General features: G+C 50.7%; 1 protein-coding gene across 1 annotated transcript; it reads right to left on the minus strand.

The window, feature by feature from the left end:
* Positions 1-4,552: 4,552 nt before the first annotated feature.
* sertad4 (SERTA domain containing 4) lies at positions 4,553-21,499 on the minus strand. The gene is made up of 4 exons (XM_062523514.1): positions 20,580-21,499; positions 6,918-7,088; positions 6,256-6,374; positions 4,553-5,416 (listed from the first exon to the last, which is right to left on the minus strand). The coding sequence occupies exons 2-4, from the start codon at positions 7,069-7,071 to the stop codon at positions 4,553-4,555; spliced, it is 1,137 nt and encodes a 378-aa protein (XP_062379498.1). The 5' UTR covers positions 7,072-7,088; positions 20,580-21,499.
* Between the last annotated feature and the right edge of the window lie 556 nt (positions 21,500-22,055).

Here is a 22,055-nt window from a genome sequence, read left to right on the forward strand (position 1 = left end):
CCCCTTTTTCATATAGGCCCGCACTAACTCAAAAAGGCTTTCCATAACTGTAGTACACACAAGTCAAGGGCTCTGTTCGTGAGCAGAATGGCACCAGCTCTAAACGGCAACTCTCACTGCAAATCAAATCGACATCTCAATTCTAACAATTCAAGGTCACTGTTTCAAGAGCCGGTTGAATAGTCTGTGTTTGCTTATTGCAGGGGAAGGCGACGTGAGCCTGGCAGAGTAGCGGGGAATAAGAGACGTGGGTGAGGTGACGGGGAGTGGTGTGTGTAAATCAAACAGGATCGTGCAGCAGGGCTCCTGTGACTGCCTCCGTCGGAGGTGAGCTGGCAAAGGGGGACCGGAGCAGGGAGGCGTGGAGCGCAGACCTGCGCGGCTTTGGAACCAATTTGAGAGGCCTTGTGATGCAAAACCATTCCTCGGCAACAGACAGTTCCCATGGCAACGTGGAGCTGCCAAAGTTCCGCGTTGACGAATGACAGCTCCCCTCGCCGCGCGCGGTCTGGCTTGTGTGAGTTGCAGACGGCGGGTCCCTGCGCCTCAGGGCTGCCAGGGGGTTGGGGGGAGGGGGTGGTGGGGGAGAGGACATGGGGAGATAAGGAGAGATAGCAGGGAGAGGGGAGGGAGGGAGAGAGACAGAGAGCGGGGGACTTTCTATCTATCAAAAAGGGACACTGTCATGATGCGCTCTCTGTCTCTCTCTCTGTCTCTCTCTCTCTCTTTCTCTTGCAATTTTACCTCCTGCCGCCTTGAACAACAACAAAAAAACAGACACATATGCAGGCAGATGCATTCCTCTATCCTCTCACTGCATTGTTACACACACACACACACACACACATACACACACACACATCAACATGTACACACGCGCGCGTCCTCTCGCTCGCTCGCACGCACACGCACACGGACACACACACACACACACACACACACACACACACACACACACACACACACACACACACACAGTGACACTTTGAGCTCTCATGGTGGATAACATCACTACATAATCTGTTTATCAGCATTCTGTGATTATCGTGCATCCCCATCTGATGCAGATCCTGTTCCCTTTACAGGGGACGCCTCCTGGAACAGATAATGGCAGGACACAGTGGTTTAGGGTGCCACACAAACCCCTCCTCTCTAAATAAACCACATATGTAAACGCTTCCATTACAATGCACTACACATGTGCTCTGCGATCATTTAGCTTCTCCGCTCTGTACACCTTCCTTGCTGCGGTGACAACAAGCCCTCGGGGTTGCTTTAGGTTCGGTGATGAATCGGAATGACAATTACAAACACTGCCTCCCCTCCCCCCCCCCCCCCCACTTTTTTTTTTAAATTCCGAAACCCCCAACCCGACCCCGTCTTCCTGTGCGCTGAACCGCGGGTGCAGTGAATACGTGAAGTCAATCGCACGCGAGTTGTTGCTGTGCAGAGGCCAGAGCACTCAAGGTTAAATTGCTCCGAATGTTTTCCCTCCCGTGCGTCGCCGCTCCGGCACAGCGCCCCCCCAGCCCCCCCCCCCCCCCCCCCCCCCAGCGGCAGAGAGCCCGAGCGCGGAGGCTATTATCTGCGCGGTGTCGGGAGTCACAGAGGCGTGGAGTTACAGCTCATAGCAGCAGAGGGTGATGCCGGAGCGCCAGAGACGAGCGAGGAAGCAGGCGAGGAGGGCGGGCAGGGGCGGGAGGGGTTGGGTAAAGGGGAGGAGGGGAGCAAACCACTCGAGGCTGACAGCAACAAATCTGTATGGATGAGCAGAGCGGAGTGCGAATCCCTTGCCTTCCAGCCATATCATGATGAGCCTCCACATTGCTGGACCAGACAGGAGAAAAACAACAAAAACAGGAACGCTTTAGAAATGAGCTGCTGTCTTTGATTCTGGGTGTGTGTGTGTGTGTGTGTGAGAGAGAGAGGGGTTGTGTGTGTCTGTGTGTGTGTGCATCTGCGTGAGAGATTGTGTGTGTGTGTGTGTGTGTGTGTTTATGTGAGAGTGGTTGTTGTTGTTGTGTGTGTGTGTGTACTTCTGAGTGAGAGGTTGTGTGAGTATGTGTGTGTGTGTGTGAGAATGTCTGTGAGAGAGGTTATTTGTGTGTGTGTGAGAGAGTGTGAACCCCCATGTGAGCCCTTTTTCTGCTTCTGTAATAGTCTTTTTTTTCTCTCTCTCCCCCTCTGTACTGCGGCTCAGGGTCTGAAGACGAAGGCTTTTAACAGGCGTGGCTCACCGCGTCGCTCGTGCCCTCCGGGGAGCCTGGCCCGCCGCAGCCAGTAAATATTGTTTCCATAGAGATAATAGAGATGACAGGGGAAGGAAGTGTGGAGGTGACTGCCTGTGTGTCAGGAAGATTAATGGACGCTGCACGCTGGAGTGCGGCCGCCAAGCCTTCTTTTAGCACAGCGTAGAGAGGCTAGGGAGGGGAAACAAGGGGAGGGGAGAGGCCATGCAGGTGGAGGGGGAGGGGGGGCTGGGGGGGCAGGACAAGTGGCACTGGTGCTGTTGGAATAATGAGGGGAGACAGAGATAGATAATGAGGAGAGAGTGAGTGAGAAAAAGAAACAGAACGATAGAGCATTAGGTGTGTGTGTGTGATGGAGGGAGGTTGAGTGTGATCTTCCGAGTGTATGTGTGGGGGGAGCAAAAAGGGTGCAAGATTGATGAAGAGAGGACTGTGAGTGCCTGAGAGCGAGAGAGAGAGTGGGGGGGGGGATGAGTGAGCGTCTGGAGGGAGGGAGGGAGGGATGAAAAATAAGTGGCTCCTCTGTGCCACTCTGGAGAGTGCTGGTAGCATTACGTAATGCTACTAATTCCTCTAGTGCTTTTCTGCCTCCACCGCCGCTGCCTGATCTCAAGGAGCATTAGCAGGCTTACCCAGGCATCTCAGGGAATCATGACGAGTGCATATGGATGCACTTAACACACACAGCTAAGATAATAGCGTCATGCAAAATGTAGGACTGAAGATCACAGCATTATTATCTTGTTCCAAGCCATCCTTCGTCCAGTCTGATTAGAAGATGGAGGTTGCAGAATGCCTTTGCTGAGTTTGTAGTCACCTACATACGCCCCTATGCGCCTGTGTGTGTGTGTGTCTATTTGCGGCTGTGGAGAGCAGAGTCCAGACGAAGGGCACTCCAAACACCAACTGCAAAGTTTCTCAATGACAAACCACAGTTGGCTACATTTTGGCCTACATATCTCAGGTACAAGGTTGAGGCAGATCTGTTTGAATAGTTCAGCCATGACATGTGAAGGTACTCAAAGGAAGTGTGATGAAAAGACGTATCACTTTAATAAGCAGGAGCTGGTTTGGAATTTGGTCTTTTGAACATTCCTTTATTCATTGTTACAGTCACAAAAACCATCACATAAAAATTACTGAACAAAGTAGGTCGACATTTCAGAACAATGCTCTTTGTAAGAAAATGCAAACAGATAGGCTTTTGTTTCCCTGTCTCCAATCATGACACTGTTGTATTGCTCGTATGATGTTTCTGCCGGTGCTCCTGGAAAGCTCTCCGTAATCAAACAAAAACGGAATCAAAGGGAAATGCACAAATAACAAACATCCAAAAAAAGCTAACTTTGAAGTGAGGGTACTTTCATTTGTACCTTGTCAGAGTGCAGGTATCTTAGAGAGATACAGTATCTTTTCAAGTCAGAGAGGGATCTGCTTTAATGACAACAGTTGGCTGAGCTTAGGAATGGAATGGTTCATGTTTTGAGACCAGATTAGTTTATATGTCTATAGTATGTACCTGTAGTTTAATATTTTCACCTGATATGTCCCCCACTATGACATATGTAAGAGGCTAGCTGTATGGGAAAATGCCTTTTAATCAACGTAAGAACATGGGATAGTGTCCTGGTGGTTTATTGTTGCCTTCCATGTAGGTCTTTTTTTTGTTAGCAGACCTCAACTAAAACTTTGTCAATGTCTCCAGAGGTGATCATGATGTAGTCTCTTGAAAGTCAAGATACTTAGTCACAAATACAACCACAAACTCTATTAACATTTCGAAATAAAAAAGAAATAAGGCACCTTGTGGTAGTTTCTGAACAGAAACGGGTCTTCATGCTTCTCCTGCTTGTAGCTGTTGCGCTCTTTTTTTATTTTATTTTTTTTAACTCTGCCCAAATTAACCCTGCACCTTGTGCTCACATAAAACTCTTCTGACCAGCCAGGGTTGCGATCAGACGGACTGTGAAAGGATGACTGCAAATGATCACAAATCTGTTTGAAACGGAGAAGACCTGATGGGGCCCTGCAGAGCTCTAGTGTGGAGCATTGCAGTGCTACTCAGGCTGGACCTGTGGGCATTGAGTGCTTGGAGTGAATGTAACGGTCAATCGGTTTGCTCATCAGATGAGCCGGATGGGCCCGGTCCAAACGAGTCCCCTGATGCTCGGTGCAAATCTCTGCGACAACATTCGGCCTCTGCCCAACACCTGCCGTCACAGCCTCACCTTGTTTTCCGCTCCACCTCCCCCAACACACACCCCCCCCCCCCTCCCTCCCCCAGGGCCGGCGGAGAGCCGCCGCTATTTCCGTCCCGCCTGGCTCCACGCCAACGCCCCGTGGAGGCCCGTCTCCATGGCGTCCAGGCCCCAGCGCGAGTTGCTCCCTGCCGCCACACCTGACAACGCCTCTGCGCCTCCTCCTCCTCCCCTCTCTTGCTCTCGCTCTCGCTCCCTGTCGCGCTCCCTCCCGCGCTCCCTCTCTCGCGGCCTGTCCTCGCCGGCTCTGCCGTGTCCCCGCTCGGCGTCCCACGCCACTGTCCGCTCCCTCAGCCTGCTCCTCTGCGGCTCTTTGGAGTCCAGCGCCCGGGCGGCGGCGGCCGAGGCGGCCGCCTCCGTGAGGTCCAGCCCAGGGCAGAGCGAGTGGGGCTCTCCGTCGCCCTCTCCGTCATCCACCGGAAGCAGCTGAGGGAAAGCTGTGGGGGAGGAGGAGGATGAGGAGGAGGATGAGGAGGAGGAAGAGGACGATGAGGACGGGTGAGGGGCGGCTCCCTCGTAAACAGAGAAGGGGAAGTGGAGGTAGCGTCCGGCGGCGTAGAAGCAGCAGCAGGCCGGGATGCACTCGGGCGCCTCGCCCCGCACCAGACGGAAGCGCTTGCGGTAGGGCCCCGGCGCCGCGAAGCAGGGCCGCAGCGACTGGGGGGCCGGGGGGTGGTTGGGCCCCACCTGGGCCGGCGGCGGGACGCAGGCGGAGGCGGCGGCGGCGGCAGGGGGGGGGCCCGGGGGCAGGCACCACTCGCTCTGCAGCAGGATCTCGGTGCGGATGCGGCGCAGGAGGTTGTTGATGAGCACCGAGCGGCGCAGGAAGGCCTCGGGGTCGTCGATGAAGCGCATCTTCTCCAGGGACAGGCGCAGGACGTGGGCGCGCTCCTCTAGCGCCGGAGCGACCTGAACACACACACACACACACACACATGATGGCACACACACACACACAAATACACACAGCCCATTGTGAGCGTTCACCATCAGGGGCATCACCCTGTGCTGCGCTGCAGCGGCTCTCCATTTGACTGTGAGCGTACCCTGACCCAGTTTTCTCGCCGTCTCATAGGCGGCCTACAGTACTGCCTGTCTGTGCAGTGCACTGCGAATGTGTCACACTTGTGTGAGCGCAGCTGACTGTGGGCATGAACAATATTCCTGAGGGGGGTGAGAGGGTTCATCGTCTTCAGGGGTTTAGCTGATACACCACACCATATTTTTGGTTCATTCTTTGCAAAACGGTTCAGGAGGGAAAAAAAAACACGCACGGATGAGAATGGTTGGATGATTTCATTGGGTAAACAAATCTATTTCCAGAGGGACGTCTACAGTATGTGCTTTAGCATTCAACACGAACAAAAAAAAAAAGACTGTGGGGAGTCAAAAGTTCACTAGAGTTGAAAAAAATTATAATTACAAGATGCTACCATGACTTGCAGTAAACATTCCCAACACATAATTCTGTGTTTTCTTTGAATGCTGTCTGCCGACACTATGGGATTTTCTAAATGAGCATCTCTTAACTATAGTTTCTGTGTCATTGCTCCAAGTTTCTGTGTAGATTTATGGGATTCTAACGAGCAGGACCTTTTTCGGGAACTGTTTTTTCTTCGATAGGCCATCTACACCACACCTTCCCGCTTTTACACCAAACATGCAGTTAACTCATGATTTAAGATCGTCATATTTAGACCCGCAGTGCCTCACTTAGGGACGCACAACCCATCTCAGAGTGCACTTACGCTTTGGCAGTAGCTCCTGAAGCTCAAGTGGGGCTCCTCGTCCTCCACGAACTTTCGCTTAAAGTAGGCGATCCTTGACATGGTCACATGGTCAGGGGCTCTCCTGCAGTGAGGCTCCGCTGGAGACATGAAAGAGAAATGTCTTAAAGCACCTCCATGTGTGTGTGTGTGTGTGTGTGTGTGTGTCTGTGTGTCTCTGTGTGTGTGTGTCTGTGTGTGTGAGTGTGTGTTAGCCTCTATCTCCATCAAACATGCAAACAGAGCACGCTCTGCTATTTGCAAGAGAGGAGGAAACATTCTGGTGGCGAGGCGGAGGAGATGGGCTCGGGCAGAGTGCCTGCTGGAGTTCACCCCAGATTTCCCTTCCTTAAACAAGCCTGTTGTGACACAACTACGTGACAATAGCCAGTCTAGTGAAAGGAGAGAAAATGTGTGTGTGTGTGTGTGTGTGTGTGTGTGCTTGTAAGTGTTTATATGGGTGTGTAAGAGAGAGTGGTGTGTGTGTGTGTGTGGGGGCAGAGCTTGGCCTACCCATGGAGAAGGGATTTTGGGAGTGTAGCTCAGGCAAGGTATTTTGAGGCCGGACTGCCCAAAAACTCGGCAGTTTGAGGTCAGTACGTGTGGGGTGGTGTGGGGGGGCACTTTGGGGGGGGGGGGCTTACCCTCGGCCAGCTCCTCGGTGGCGCCCTCCGGAGGCGACGGGCTGGACACGCAGCTCTTGCTGCAGCGCTCGGACTCCCAGATGGGCTGGTACTGTGGGAGTGGCGCGTCCCCCTCGTGCTCGCAGAAGGGATTCATGGACAGGACCAGGGTCATCTCTCCCCTCCTGCGGCCTGCCAGGGACAGAGAGGTCACCGCAGGTCAGACACACGTGGCCCAGTTACCAGGCAACAGATGTCTGCCGTAACCCACAAGAGGTTCGCACACCTATTACACATTACACGGCCACAGACAAATTAGGCTACAAACTGAGTACCCATATGCATGAGTGGAATATGCGCCAAAGCACAGCACGATACCGACACACACACACACACACACACATACACACACACAGTCTCTCGCATATTATATTAGATTCATTGCTTTTAAAGAGACACACCGTCTATTTGGTTTTGTATCACTTTAGTTTTAAAGTTTAAAACCAGAAACCCAACCAATAAACGTGAGCGATGGCCTCTCGTGCTCATGTCTTCTGTTGAGAGCACAGCGAGGCTGATATCCTACCCTGCCCTGCAGGTCAACTCGACTGACTTCCTGCTCCCCGTGCACTTAAAGGTTACACTAACAAAGCATTTGAATAAACATTATCCGCCTATCTGCTGCTCCTATCAAAGCACATGACACATCACCACTCATAAGGGCATTTAATGGGCAGATGAGGTCCCCCCCATTGATGTCTGGTGTTACACATTCAAATGATACCACAGCAGAGCTGGCGTATCAGTAGCTTATCCGCCGCTGCGATCAATAACGTGTGCATCCAGGCTCCACATAATGGCCTTCACTGACCTCCAGGCCCAGACACATTAAAGCGCTGCGGTATAATTAGATTCATTCACTTGACGGTAGAAGAAGCCCATCAGCTTTTAAGGGCTGGAATGTCGCTTCAGTTCGCCTGAGCCTGCAGTTCAGCACCACTAGTGTTTCAAAAGCGTCTCGCTGGGAAAGTTCATGTTTTTTTTCACATGAATGGAAGGGGGGGCGGAGGGTGGAGAGGGTGGTTGTGGGGGGGGTGGAGGAGCGGGCTCACTGCATGGAGGCTTTGGGCCACATGAGACTGACTATCTGTCTCATCAGCCTGGTGGAGTGACTGTGATGCACTTCCATTGAGTGCGTCTGATCAAAAGATGCTCTGTCGGACCATGGGGTTGACCTACATTTCAGTTATTTGAGACAGGCGAGCAGCCCTGAGAAGGAGTGAACACTGAACTATTTGTCTTTGGGAGTGTGTGTGTGTGTATGTGTGTGTGTGAGTGTAGGATTGGGTATAACGAGGAGAGCTGGAACAAGAGTGTGTGTGTGTGTGTGTGTGTGTGTGTGTGTGTGTGTGTGTGTGTGTGTGTGTGTGTGTGTGTGTGTGTGTGTGTGTGTGTGTGTGTGTGTGTGTGTGTGTGTGAAAGAGAGAGCTTATTGAATCAGTGCGAAACTCAATCTGCCTTTTGATCTGGGTGAATCGCTGTCATCAAGTCTGCCATCAGTACCTCCCCTTAGTGCAAAATGGATCTCCAGCTGTTAAACGACTCTTCTTTCCCCCTCTCTTCCTCTCCTCCCCTCCTCCTCTCCTCTCCTCTCCTCTCCTCTCCTACCATCCCTGCTTACTCTACCACTTCTCTCCAGGGCTTCCTCTGTTTACCGTCATTACGATAGCAGCTCCGAGAGGCCCTGATTGACAGTTGGGGCGCCGGATCCGTGAAGTCAACACGCTTGTTAAAAACAGGACGGCCCGTGGCGGCGATGGGGGCCTCGGTCCTGCGCACGACGCGAGGGTAAAAAAAAAAATGGTGCGCGGAGCCGTGTCGACACGCGCTCTCGGAAACACCTTGGCCCCCCCCCCTCCCTCGGGCCCCCAGCGCGAATAAATCAAAAGCTCGGGGGTTTGGGGGCCGCGTTCCAGCTCTCTTTCTCTCTCGCCGGGTCGGCTTGTTTACGGTCACGGTTACATTTCCATCTCTTCACGGAGTGCAGGCTGTGGCGGTGGCGAGCGCGACACACTCCGCCATCAATCAGATAAGGACGGAGAAAAGGGAAAAAAAGAGGGAAGAGAGAGAGGGAAGAGAGAGAGAGAGAGAGAGAGAGAGAGAGAGAGAGAGAGGCCAGACACTGGGTGCCCTTTAGAGGAAGTTCTCAAGGGACACCAGCGTGACAAGTGCCTCTGCATTATTGGAAACAGAAGAGGAAGAGGAGGGAGTGGAACGAGTGAAAGAGAGAATGTGCGAGAGACGGAGAGCGAGAGTTGAAGGAGGAGAGCGAGATGGGGAGCGGGGAGGGGAGGATGGGGGGTGGGGTGGGATGGGTTTGGGGGGGCTGTCAGTTCTAGCTTCAAACTCCTGCGAAGGCGAGGTGACATGATTGGCTGGTGGAGAATCGGGGAGCAGGAGGTGTCATCCCCTACATCACACACACACACACACACACACAAACACACACACACACACACACACACACACACACACACACACACACACACACACACACACACACACACACACACACACACACACACACGCACACACACACACGCACACACACACACAAACACACACACCCCCCCCCCCTTCCTCATCCAGCCCCAACCAGCCGCTCCGAGGACCTTGGCCTAATTAAGTCGCTCGTTACTGAACCTGCAGGAGCATCACGGATAATTAGCCAGCTCGCCCACTTCCTCCCGGAGCTGTCTTTTACCTCCAGCTACTTTTGCTCCGCTTCCGACACCCCCCACCACACACGCACACACACACACACACACTCCCTCGCTCCAAAAACAAGCATGCCATCGCTCCCTTCCAGTCCCAGGGGAGCCCTTCTTCAGACATTCCCCCATCTCTCTCCCTCTCCCTCTCCATGGCTTTCATCCTCCCCGATCCTTTCTCTTTTGCCTGACACCATCACACCAACAGCAACATTAGACAGCTCTCCAAGTTTGGAGTGGGGTGGGGGTGGGGGGGGGGGGGGGGGCTGAAGAGATGCTCCCAGTATGTAGAGCAAAACTTCATATGCTTCTGTGTGCATATACGAGAGAGGGAGGGGGGAGAGGCAGAGAGGGGAGAGAAAGAAAAAAGAAAGAAAAGGAAAAAAACTCCCTGCGGGATCTCTCTCTCTCTCTCTCTCTCTCTCTGTATGTCTGTCTGTCTTTTTCTCTGTCTGTTGTTGTCTCTGTGGAATGAAATGAGAGTGTGGAGGTCCTGCTGAAGAAGAAAGCCAGAGAGAGAGATGGAGAGAACAAATAAAAAAAGGAGAGAGAAATAGAAAGAGGGACGAATGGACAAAGGAGAAGAGAGAACAAAATTACAAAAGCAGAAACAAGAAGGGTATGGCATAGTTCGAGAGAGCATGGGCGAGAGACAATCAAGATAGACACACACATACACAGAGAGAGAGGGAGAGAGAGAGAGGAGGAGACAGAGAGATTATGAGAGAGGAGAAAAAAGGAGGGATAAAAGAGGAAGAGCAGACGAGAGGAGCTGAATCAGTCTGGAGCTCAGTCGGCGGGCTTGCTCCTCTTTATCTGGCCCCAGCGCCCCCCCCCCCCCCCCCCCACCCACCTCCTCTTCCCTCCTCTCTTCTCCTCTCCAGCCTGCCTGCCGACCCTCTGCATTATTCCCTTTGATGAGGAGAAATTAATTGCGGGGAGAGGGTGAGAGACAGGGAGAGAGGGAGAGAGAGAAAGAGGACAGAGCTGAAGGGGGAAGAGGAGAGGAGAGGGTGATAGAGGGGGAACACTGAAGGGAGGGAACGGCAGAGGAGAGAGAACATGTGAGAAAAAAGGGGAGGGAGAGACAGAGAGAGAGGGAGGGAGGGAGAAGACTGGAGGGAGGGAAGGAGATACAATGGAAGAGAAAGAGTGAAAGAGAGAGAGAGAGAAAGAGATAGAGAGAGAGAGGCGCCTGAAGAGCTTTGTCATGACTTGAGAGAATGTCCTCGGGGATGATCTCTGTTTGCGTGATTGACACGAACCCTCTAACCTCTACTTCCCTGCGGGACAGTAACTGTACACTCCTCATACACACACACACACACACACACGCACACACGCGCACACACATTGACACACACACACACACACACGCACACACACATTGACACACACACACGCACAGTGAAAACCACACAAGCCCAAACAATATTGGCAGCTCTCGTGGCAGACTAACTGGGCCTTGCACAGGAGGAATGTACTCTAAAAGGTCATCCTCTCGCGTGGCTGCTCCCTGCTCTCCACCGGTCGGTCCAGGGGGACACCGCAGACTGGCCCTGACAGACCTCTCCGCCCCAACACTACCACACCACACCACACCACACCTTCGCTGCCATGTTTCCACCTGCCAACCAGCCCTCTCAGACACACTAAGAGCACGGCTGTCTCCGTGTCCAGACATGGGTTGTTTCTGCTCTCACATTACTGTCTGAAGTATACTGAGGACGGAACATTATTGCACATAAGGGCGGGGGGGAAGAAGGGGGGTTGGTGTTCTTTCAGCATTTAGAAAAATGTTGAACATCTTCCATGTTTGAAAAGCACGCCGTGAGCCAGCAGACCAGTTCTTATGTTGACCTACTTACCAAGGTCGTCTACTTTAAGTGAAGGGTGTTTGAAGAGGGGAAACAAGCTATTTATCATCAGTGCGCTCTTGATCTAGTGAAAGAAAGAAGAAAAAAAGAAAGAAAAGGCAAGAAAAAAAAAACCGTAGAGCAGTTTTTCGTTCGTGAGAAAATGTCTGGGGCAACATTAAACACGTCTTCCATAAAACTGAAATATGCTCGGCGCGGCCACAGAAGCACAATTAGTTCAACATGCTTTCAATGAGCGGGGAAATTAATCTTGGCCAGTGTTTGGGACGAGCATGTGAATGTTTATTCCATCCCCCGGGCTGGGCTGCGCCCAACGCCGCAAGGAACACCCTGTGCCTGGCCGACCAGTGAGCAGGTTTGTGTCAGGGTCTTGGAGCAGAGCACAAGGTGTGTGTGTGTGTGTGTGTGTGTGTGTGTGTGTGTGTGTGTGTGTGTTGGGGGGATACGTGGCAGCGTTCGGCGCTCGGCCACCTGAGCACAAGTGCAGACCAAACAAACACGGCGTTTGGAGGTAAACACACCCAGCCGCAGACATGCAGCCACTCTGAGCCGTCTGGCTGTCACACCAAACACAGGGTGCACTCACACACTGATAGGTGTTACATACACACACACACACACACACACACACACACACACACACACACACACACACACCAACTGTACAAGTGTTACCACACAAACATGCACGCATACACACACACAGAAGCACACACCAAGTGTTAACCCACTAACACGCACACATACACACACATTTCCATACAGACAGACATTCAAACTGCAAATTTCACACATGCCGACTCCCCAGGAAACAAATACCCTTCCCCTCCCACCCCTCTCTCTCTCTCTTTCTATCTCTCTCTCTCTCCCTCTATAACACACGCCCAAACACACATGAATGTGGCAGCATCACTAATGCAACCCATATCATAAATATATCATGGCGTATCAACACACACCAACCTATACCCTTAAGTCCACACACATACACACACACACACACACACACACACATCAGTCATGTGCCTGCTGAGTGCTGTGTAATAAGCGTGGGTCTCAGGAGGCTGCTCGTCCCCGTGCGTATGGTTTTTAATCATGAGGCTGACACTAACAGCACTTAACCTCTCTGTGAGCCCCTCCTGCGGGAGAGCGAGTACAGCCGGAGAGCACGGCCCGCACCTCACCGCACCGCACTGTACCCCACCACACCGCACCATACCTCGCCGCAACGCTACAACGTCCGGCCCAGCCGAGCGTGCCGCCTCCTGTAAATCTAACGCCCGCCTGTCAGGCAAAACCACACACAGAGCACTGCCTCCTGCATTCGACATGTCACACACACACACACACACACACACACACACACACATACACATGCATGCACGCACAGAGAGAAGGAGGGGAGAGGAAGGGGAGAGGGAGACAGACAGGGGAAGAGAAGGGGGGTCTCTAATATTATGCACATCACACACACACACACACACACACACAGATCCAGACTCACATATTACATGCATTGCACAACACTTCACACACACTGAGCTTGCCACACACACACACACAAACAGACATACACATACACATACACACACACACACACACACACACACACAGGCACACAGCCTTTCTGTGCGTCTCACTTAAACACATTACACACTTACACATTATACCCAGCCGGCACAAGGCAGGCTTTCATGCTTGATATGCTTGAACAGATTCATATTATACATGTACTGAAACAGAGGTACACATGTTTGTACATGCGCACACACACACACACACACACAACAACAACATCACCCCCCCCCCAAATACCAGCAAGCCACAAATCTTTCCCAGACCAAACACACATACACACACACACATGCATATACCGACAACACCCCCAATCCCCCCCCCCCACATACACACATGCACATGATATACACACAAGAAAAGAAATACCAGCAAGCCACAAATCTTTCCCAGACCAAACACACACACACACACACACACACACACACACACACACACACACACACACACACACACACACACACACACACAACAATAAAAAAGAAACACCAGCAAGCAACAAATGTTTCCCAGACCAAACACACACCCACCCATCCACCCACCCACACACGCACACACACACACATGCACACACACACACACACACACACACATGCACACACCTCCACCAAATGGGCCTCCTGATCAATGGCACAGTAAAAAGGTCTCCTGCACTAATCGCCTCATCTCTGCAGGGCACAAATGCTATTTCACAGTGAGGCCCGATGGGCCGCCCGATAGAGGAGCGCTGGCGGGAAATGATTAGTAACAGATCATTAGCCATTTATGAACTCCGCCTCAGCAGACACGCACGGACACCGCGCCGGCCAGGCCTACGCATCAGCGTCATCGCCATCATCATCATCATCATCAGCATCAGCATCAGCATCAGATCTGGAGAGGGCTAGATAGGCTGGTCATAAGCAGCCAATGTCCCTCTTCCACGGTTCCACCTCGACTCACTGAACAATGATTAGAGTAAAGGGTAGTGAGGAAGACAGGCCTCACCGTCCCCGCCCCATACACACACACACACACACACACACACACCACCTTATTCTGTGAGCGTTCGACTGAGATGAGGCGGCACGCCTTCAGAGGAACCTTGAGCGTCTCCACGGAAGCGCGGCGAAACCTATTTATCTGTCAGTCGCGCGCGTCACAATGTCACCTTTATCTGTCACCTCGCCAGCCGCCGCTGGAAATGAGAAAGGGAGGCGGCGACGACGACGAAGAAGAAGAAGAAGGAGAGAAAGGGTGGGGTTGGGCGGGGAGTGTGTGTGTGTGTGCGCGTGTGTGTGTGTGTGTGTGTGTGTGATTGGGATGCAGGGCGGGGGGTAAGACAGTGCGGCAGACCCTGTGTGTGCTGAATGAGACGTCGCTAATCAGAGGCGAGCAGGGGGGAGTCCTGTCACAGACGCCTTTGACTCGGCTGACGGGCGCCCGCTCCGCTTCGCTCTGCTCCTCTTCGCTCTGCTCCTCTCCGCTCCTCTCCGCTCCACAGCCAGCCGCCTCCCTCCCCGACTCTCTCTCTCTCTTCTCTCTCTTCTCTCTCTCTCTCTTTCTGATGCTCCAATGGCAGACGCTTCCTTTTGAATTCCTCTTGGAAGTCGCTGGGGCTGACACAAGAGGTAATGCGCAACTGCCTCGCCTTTCTCTCCCTCTCTACCTCACCCCCCCCCACCCTCTCTCTCTCTTTCTCTTTTCTTCTATTTCTGCGTGCTTTCAAGCACACCATTCAACCAGCCACCTCCACGCAGGCACATGAAAAGATACCCCCCCCCCCCACACACACACATACCACCACCACCCCCACCACCTCCATCCGGCACCTCATCAAAGTTCCATCAGCACTCAGGTGACAAAAGACACACCGCTGTTTGCCACTCGCCTCCACGGAGTCCGCACACACACACACACACACGAACGGAGCCCGTGCTACTGCCGGGGCCGTGGATCATTTCTGAGGCACGCGTCTGAAAGCGAGATGTCCTGAGAGCTTTGAGACCCTGCCTGCCTGCCTGCCTGCCTGTCTGTCTGTCTGTTAGTGGTGTTCTGTCTGCACGGAATGAATCATTAACTGCTGCCTCCCAACTGGCCGCCGCACAATTACAGTTTTCCACTGAGGTAATGCTAGGCTTTGGCCCGGCTCGACGACTTCGGCCAACCGGTGGCGAAAAGGCAATCATTATGTTCTTTCTATACACAGTGATGTCGTGTTCCGTCCGTGGCAGGGGTTTTAGGACCTGTGTAAATCACCAGTGGAATGTGATCATGGAGGCGATGCGGCTTACAGTGACAGTGTTTTCACATTGGCTCTTCACAGCACAAACCCCTCAGGAGCGTGCAGCCTCGTAGTATCCTTCTATGGCAATCACCACTTTACTCCATGCTGTCGGAATACCCCCCTACACTTCCACACAGCCTTTAAATATGTGGCGAGGAGATCTAAAGATAAAACAACACACCCGCTTTTCAACAAGAGAGAATGAGCCTCTGTGTGTGTGTGTGTGTGTGTGTGTTTGTGTGAATGTGTGAGCAACAGTGAGAACACGATGCACAAATCTGAAAGGAGAGAGAGAGGGAGAGAGAGAGAGAGAGATAGAGGGAAAGAAAGAGAGCTGGTGCGAGAAATGACATGAGAGCAAGAGTGAGGGGAGCGGGAGAGATGTGCAAACTGTGAGATTACACATTTGCTACTTGGGTCCAAGAGCCCGACGAAAGTGGCAAGCAGCTTGACTGCCAAGAGGAAGGGGAGTGAAAGCGAGTGGAAAAGGGGTTTAATAACATGGCAAACAATTAGTTTGCCATTATAGGTGGAGCGGGCCTGCCAGGCAGGGGAGGAGGAGGAGGGGGAGGGGGGTGGGGGTGGGGGGGCGCATTCACATCAAGCCACTCACGGCGCATTCAAACAAGATTATCCAACACAGCAGCGAGCAGGAGAGGAGGAGAGTGAGGTGTCTCCCTCACCGCCCCCCCTTCCTCCAACCAAACACACACACACACATGCGCGCGCACGCGCGCACACACACACACACACACACACACACACACTCGACATCTATTATCTACCATTTACAGCGCCTTCACTTCACCCCGTCAACCGGGAGGGAGAAAAAAAAAAAACACAAATGAGGCTTAATCTCTCCAGAGCTCTCCCCCTTTCCGTCGGAGAAAGATTCAGGTCATCACTTGTTTCCATTTCAGACACACAGTGGCACTGTACAGAAGGAGCAACAAAAACACATAGAGTATTGGGGAGAATTGGGGGTGGGGTGATATATTAGGTACATGTGTGCGTGTTGGGGGGAGGGTTTGGGGGGGGGCATGACATCTGACAGAAGTGATGTGGCTCCACAAAAGGGGAGGAAAAGGATGTAGGAGCACTGTGGTTGTTTCCATGTGTTCTCAGTCTCTTTGAATCCTCGGCCCGAGTCACTACGAGGTTGTTTCTTGCCACAGCAGCATGACTAAGCGCGGCTAGAGAACCCCCCCACCACTTTCACACACAGAGACACGCGAGCAAACACACAAACCACACACACACACCAACCACACACACACACGCGCGCACACACACGCACACACACAGGGCCACTGGGCATTCTTCTCCCACGGAGCACAGACATGTGTTCTGACAGGGAGGCCGCGTGTAGCATTATTAGGGGCAGGGTAGAGCAGAGGACATGTTGAAGCCAGTGGGGCTTATAGGCTCTGGGTGGGACCTTGCCTTTGACAAACAAAAGAAATAAGCGAGACGCTCCACATGCACTATTGAGAATGGGACCGTTCACTGTCATCCGTTCCTTGCGCCAGCAGATGGCCACAGCGCATCTGCCTGTGGTTTACCAACATTCATTAAACATAAAGAGCACAGCAGCTACAGAGGGCAGTTGCGTAATATCTGCCGGATGTGCAAAGGCGTCAAAAGTGAAAACGCGAGACATTATGAAATACACTCAGCCACGTGCGTGCCAAGACAGGACAATGAGGACATATAGTCTAGTTTCAAAACAAGCCAGCGATGACCTTTAAAATAAGGATTTCAAAGGTCACAATTTGCTGACATAACTTAAAACAAGCTTTTCATCATAGTTTGTTTCAGTGCTTCCACTGGCCAGGACAGGGGCTCTGACTTGGGCTATTAAGACTAATTTTGATCTGGTCCAAGAAACAAGACAGCTGAGGTGACTCAGCAAAACACTCTTTATTCATAATAACTAAAAGTACATAGTACTTACAATGGTACCGAAATAGCCCTGATTTACATAGAGACACACTTTAAACTAAGGTGATGTACCTAAAGCTGAGAATATGTAGAGGATTTGTGAAAAATTCTGTTTTTAAAAAAGAGTAAAAAGTAACATAATTTAATTGCTCGTTGTATTTTAAGAACAGGTAGGAGTAGTCACTGCTGATTTAGTTTTCCGACATGAGGTAGGATAAAAACAAGCCATTCAGTAGGGAATAGGAGTGGTGCCACAGACATTCTGAAGTCTGTGACATGGAAGAGTATGGAAACTGTAAGTAATAGAATGAGGTAAAACCACATGTGGGTATGCACACACACACACACACACACACACACACACTCACACACTCACACACTCACTCCCTCTCTCTCACTCTCTTCATCTGTAAGTGGCTCTTTGTGCTTGAACCTGAAAGCCCTCATCAAACCACAGCTCCATTGTTTTGGATCGCTCCTCCAAACGCAGGAAAAGACATCAACATGTGGGGAACACATTTTCGGTCCGTCGACGGCTCTCCTGAGACCTAACCTTCAGCTGCGCACTGCCTCATTAAAAGGGAGGGAGCTGTCTCTCTTTCTTTCCAGTCAATTTATCAAGTAACATTCGCCAGTGCAACAACCAAAAAAAAAAAAAAAGAAACAGGAAAAATTCTAAGCTTAAGCCTTCAGTGTTTGGCTGCTGAAACAGCACATTAGTGAGAATGATCCACATCCAGCGGGGGTTCTAGACCACAGCCCAGGTACAGACACCGAATGGCTTTTTAATACTGTCAGTAAGCAGAGAGCATAAATCAGGAGGAGACAGCCAAAGGTACAAAATGTTCAAAATAGACATAGACCACCAACCCATTAAAGGTCACACCTCGATCTGTGTGGCGCTATGACTCACTCAGACTGGAAAAGTAGAGCACATTCAAAAAAAAAAAAGGGAAAAAAAATCATAAAAACCAGAAACACCCTTCCGACTTGCCAAATCCTTTGTGGCTTCCCAGCTTGTCTAGCCCAGGTCCATTTCAAAGCAGGAAAAAAAGACAGCCAAGGAAGAATGAACGAAAGAAAGGGAGAAAGGAGGTGGGGAGAAAAAAAAGGAAATTACAGCCGAATCAGCCAACACCCATCCAAAGCCACAGTATGGCCCCGGGATGGGGGCAGGAGAGGCGCTGCCGAAACATGATCGTGTTGACACAACACCACATCAATGTCACAGGAATGCTGGGCCTGCTTCTGCATCACTGTACTTATGGCTTGAGGTAGACTACAGTCTCATCCCATTTATTTCCTTCTGATTATTTCTCTCTCTCTCTCTCTCTCTCTCTCTCTCTCTCCTCCCCTTTCTCCCTGTCTGTCTCTGTCTCTCAGTGAATCATCAAACGTCATCGCGATGGCCAATGTGCACGCCGTGTCAGATGAGGCTCCTTGATTTGATAAAGTGACCCTCTTAACCTCTCTGTAACCTTCTCTTCTGCTGTTAATTGTCAGTGTCTTCAGCCTGTGTTGTTGTGCAGTGGTACTGGATCACTCTATGCCCCCCTCCACACACACACACACACACAAACACACACACACACACACACACACACACACACACACACACACACACACACACACACACACACACACACACACACACTGGTATAGTCAGATAGACTCACATACGCCCTCAACTCCCCCCGCTGGGAGGCATGAATTGTGGGAATAACTGTAGGCTACCTAATGGCATGCATCCTTAATGAGGATAAGAGTCTGCAGAGACACTGATACGATTGATGGAGCGGTGAGAGCCCTCTAGGAGGTAAACGACTGTGTGGGCTTTTGGGGGCTTTGTGTGTGTGTGTGTGTGTGTGTGTGTGTGTGTGTGCCAGCGTTTGCGACCAGGATCAATGGGAGGGAGCAGCGAAAGCGAATCTGGCACGGCGGTCTCTGGGGGTACACCCCTGCACATCGCCCCGGGCTCGGGAACAGATGCCACACTGACAAGAGGAGCCATGCTCAAACAATAGCCTTGGCCTGGAATGAACACAACCTCCACAGGAAAAAAAAGAAAGAAAGAGGGAGAGAGAGACAGAGAGAGAGAGAGAAAGAGAGAAAGAGAGAGAGAGAAACCACAGCCATGCTTGCCTGCTTTCCTGCGTGTCTGCGAGACTATCACAATTCCATCTTACGCACTTCTCCTTCTAAGGGAAACAAACAGCAAAGGTTGGATTCCTGGCAAGTGAGTCCAGATGTTGTTGGCAGCCACCCGGGCCAAGCGCGTCCGAGTTTAATGCCAGCCCACAAGGCTTGTGTGGATTATTCTACACTGAGAAGTCAGGAGGGGTGTGGGGGTGAAACAGAGACAGACAGAGAGAGGGAGAGAGAGACAGAGAGAGAGAAAGAGAAAGAGAGAGAGAGAGAGGAATGAGGAGGAAACAGACCCCTCCATGTCCCACTGAGTTGCTTCCAGCGCTCATTTTTCTCCTCAAGGGCGTGCAAGAGGGAGAGTGGCTGCTAACAGCCACTTTCTCTAGCACCCCCCACCCCCATTTCCCACGCACACACAAACACACACACACACACACACACACACACACACACACACACACACACACACACAAATACATTGATGATACATGACAAGCTGGTCATGTCAGCTCATTCCTGTCCCAAATTTAACATTGTTTACAAAAATTATTTAAAACCCATTTGAAATATTTCAACAACAAAGAATGTTTCAATAAAAATGTGTTCTATACAGGAATGTATCCGCACATCCGCACACAGATTCAGATATCATCTTCAAATTAGCAACAAAGTAGTCTTTTGACTTCGCAATAGCAAAACAACATGGTTTTATGAACAAAACAGAATGTAGCAGTGCATTTTGTCAAACTAGAAATATGTTAACCTCTTTGAATTACAGTCATATGAGCCAAAGTTATTAAATTAGTCGAATTATCCTGAAACTCCTAATGAATGCAGGAGATATATGAACTAAGATAGCCTGATATAAGGTTTATGATGACGATTACATTTAGTTGAAAACTGAGAAAATATCAAAACATTGGGACAAATTAGGCTTATGATTTGCCATATTGTCCCGTCATGTCAACTAAAACCAGCGCGCTGTCTGATTAATTTCACTGATCATCGGGGTCGGAATAATGACAATAAAAGACCATTGATGCAATAAATTGCAATTGCATTATATAGTCTTCACACCTGTGTCACACACAAATCATATGCGACTTACCTAGAATGGGAGTGATGTACTTGCACGGATTTCTTTTCCTTACGTAAAGTCAATGTAATTGTAGCTAATGTTCCCCTCACAAACAGTCCTCCGCGCTCTGAGATCATAGGCTAGTCTCCTGGGGCGGGCAGAACGGCTGCCGTACAATGTTCATCAATATTCTTCACGCCAGGAAATACTTGCATTGACAGCGATAAATATCATTAGCAGAGAGATTTCCATCGACATAAAATCGCGCGAAGTGGTTTTGCATGCCACTCAAATCGCGTAATCATGCCCGGACTTCTTTCAGCAACGGTATGTGACGGGTGTCCTGACTTTATCCGTGTCTGCATTCAAACAAAGCCGTTATGATGAAGCTCTGGTATTTTGGTCGCGTCCATCCAGGTTGTTTGCCTTTGTAGTCCTGACAGACTTCGTTAGCAATCCGCGGAGGTGCGACGTTGCAGCAGTTCTCTCGCTTGGAACGACAGCTGCAAAGGTCTGGAGAGCACACCAGCGTCGCCCCATCCCTCACGGTCAAAAGCACTTTTCAAATCAGATCTATTCTGTTCCAGCGGTAGTCCCCTGTTGGACCGCTTTCAGCGTAGAGATGGATTTAACGTGTGACCGAGAATGAGAAAGGGAGGGAGCGGGCCCAGTCATCTGTTATACATTTCCCCTTTGATCCAACAGCGTCGAGTCTTATTTTCCAGCCTTACTCCAGCATGCATTTCTAGTGTGTTTCCTATTTAGAATAGCTTTCGGACGAGTGCCAATTCTTGCTGCTCACGGCCCTGTTCATTATGCAAACCTGTTTTCCCTCTCTTCTTTACCAAGCCGTTTCTTTCTTTTTTCTTTTTTTTGTCTGTCACTCTCACGTATGTGCAGGTTGTCCAAATTTACAGGCAAGCACATCTGGGACAAACCTCATCGTTTATTTTTCTTTCTTTCTTTTCTTACCCAGGCGTCCTTGTGAAATTACTTTTCCAGGTGACGGCATAGAGCACTAAGAGTAGTTTTAAAGGTATCAGCAAGGCAGGTCAGTCTTTTTTTCCTTGCAGTATTCAAAATAACATTTTATATAAAAAAAATGCTACTGTGCAGACTGACTGTTATCTCAATATAATATCTCACTTAAATTTGGACACCACCAGGCACATATTTCAAATTGAGGGGGGAGCGTTACAAAAATCACGAGTGCTTCAATATTGAATACTACCATAAAAGTGGCAAAACTTTCTCGTTAGTACCTGCAACCACAGTAACACTAGCTCCACCTTCTGGTCCTAAAAGGGTAGTGCAGAGCAGACAAATGTCCACATCGAGACATCAACTGAGTCTAATGTAGTGATTATCTCCTTTTGTTCAACATTTGCCACACTGTACGAAGACACTGTGAATAATGTCCTATGAGTAAATCCAGAAAAAGTTAAAGGGAATCCACTTCATCTGAATATTATGTAGGCTATTCTGCAGCCTTGACATCGAGGAGGT

The sequence above is a fragment of the Sardina pilchardus genome, chromosome 20 (genome assembly GCF_963854185.1).
Source record: "Sardina pilchardus chromosome 20, fSarPil1.1, whole genome shotgun sequence".
NCBI lineage: Eukaryota > Metazoa > Chordata > Actinopteri > Clupeiformes > Clupeidae > Sardina > Sardina pilchardus.

Coding starts and splice junctions, on each gene's coding strand:
- sertad4 (XM_062523514.1), bottom strand. CDS start 7,071: ATGACCCTGGTCCTGTCCATGAATCCCTTCTGCGAGCACGAGGGGGAC. Junction 6,375..6,917: donor CACCGAGGAGCTGGCCGAGG/GTAAGCCCCCCC, acceptor TCATGTCTCCAG/CGGAGCCTCACTGCAGGAGA. Junction 5,417..6,255: donor TCAGGAGCTACTGCCAAAGC/GTAAGTGCACTC, acceptor GTGTGTGTTCAG/GTCGCTCCGGCGCTAGAGGA.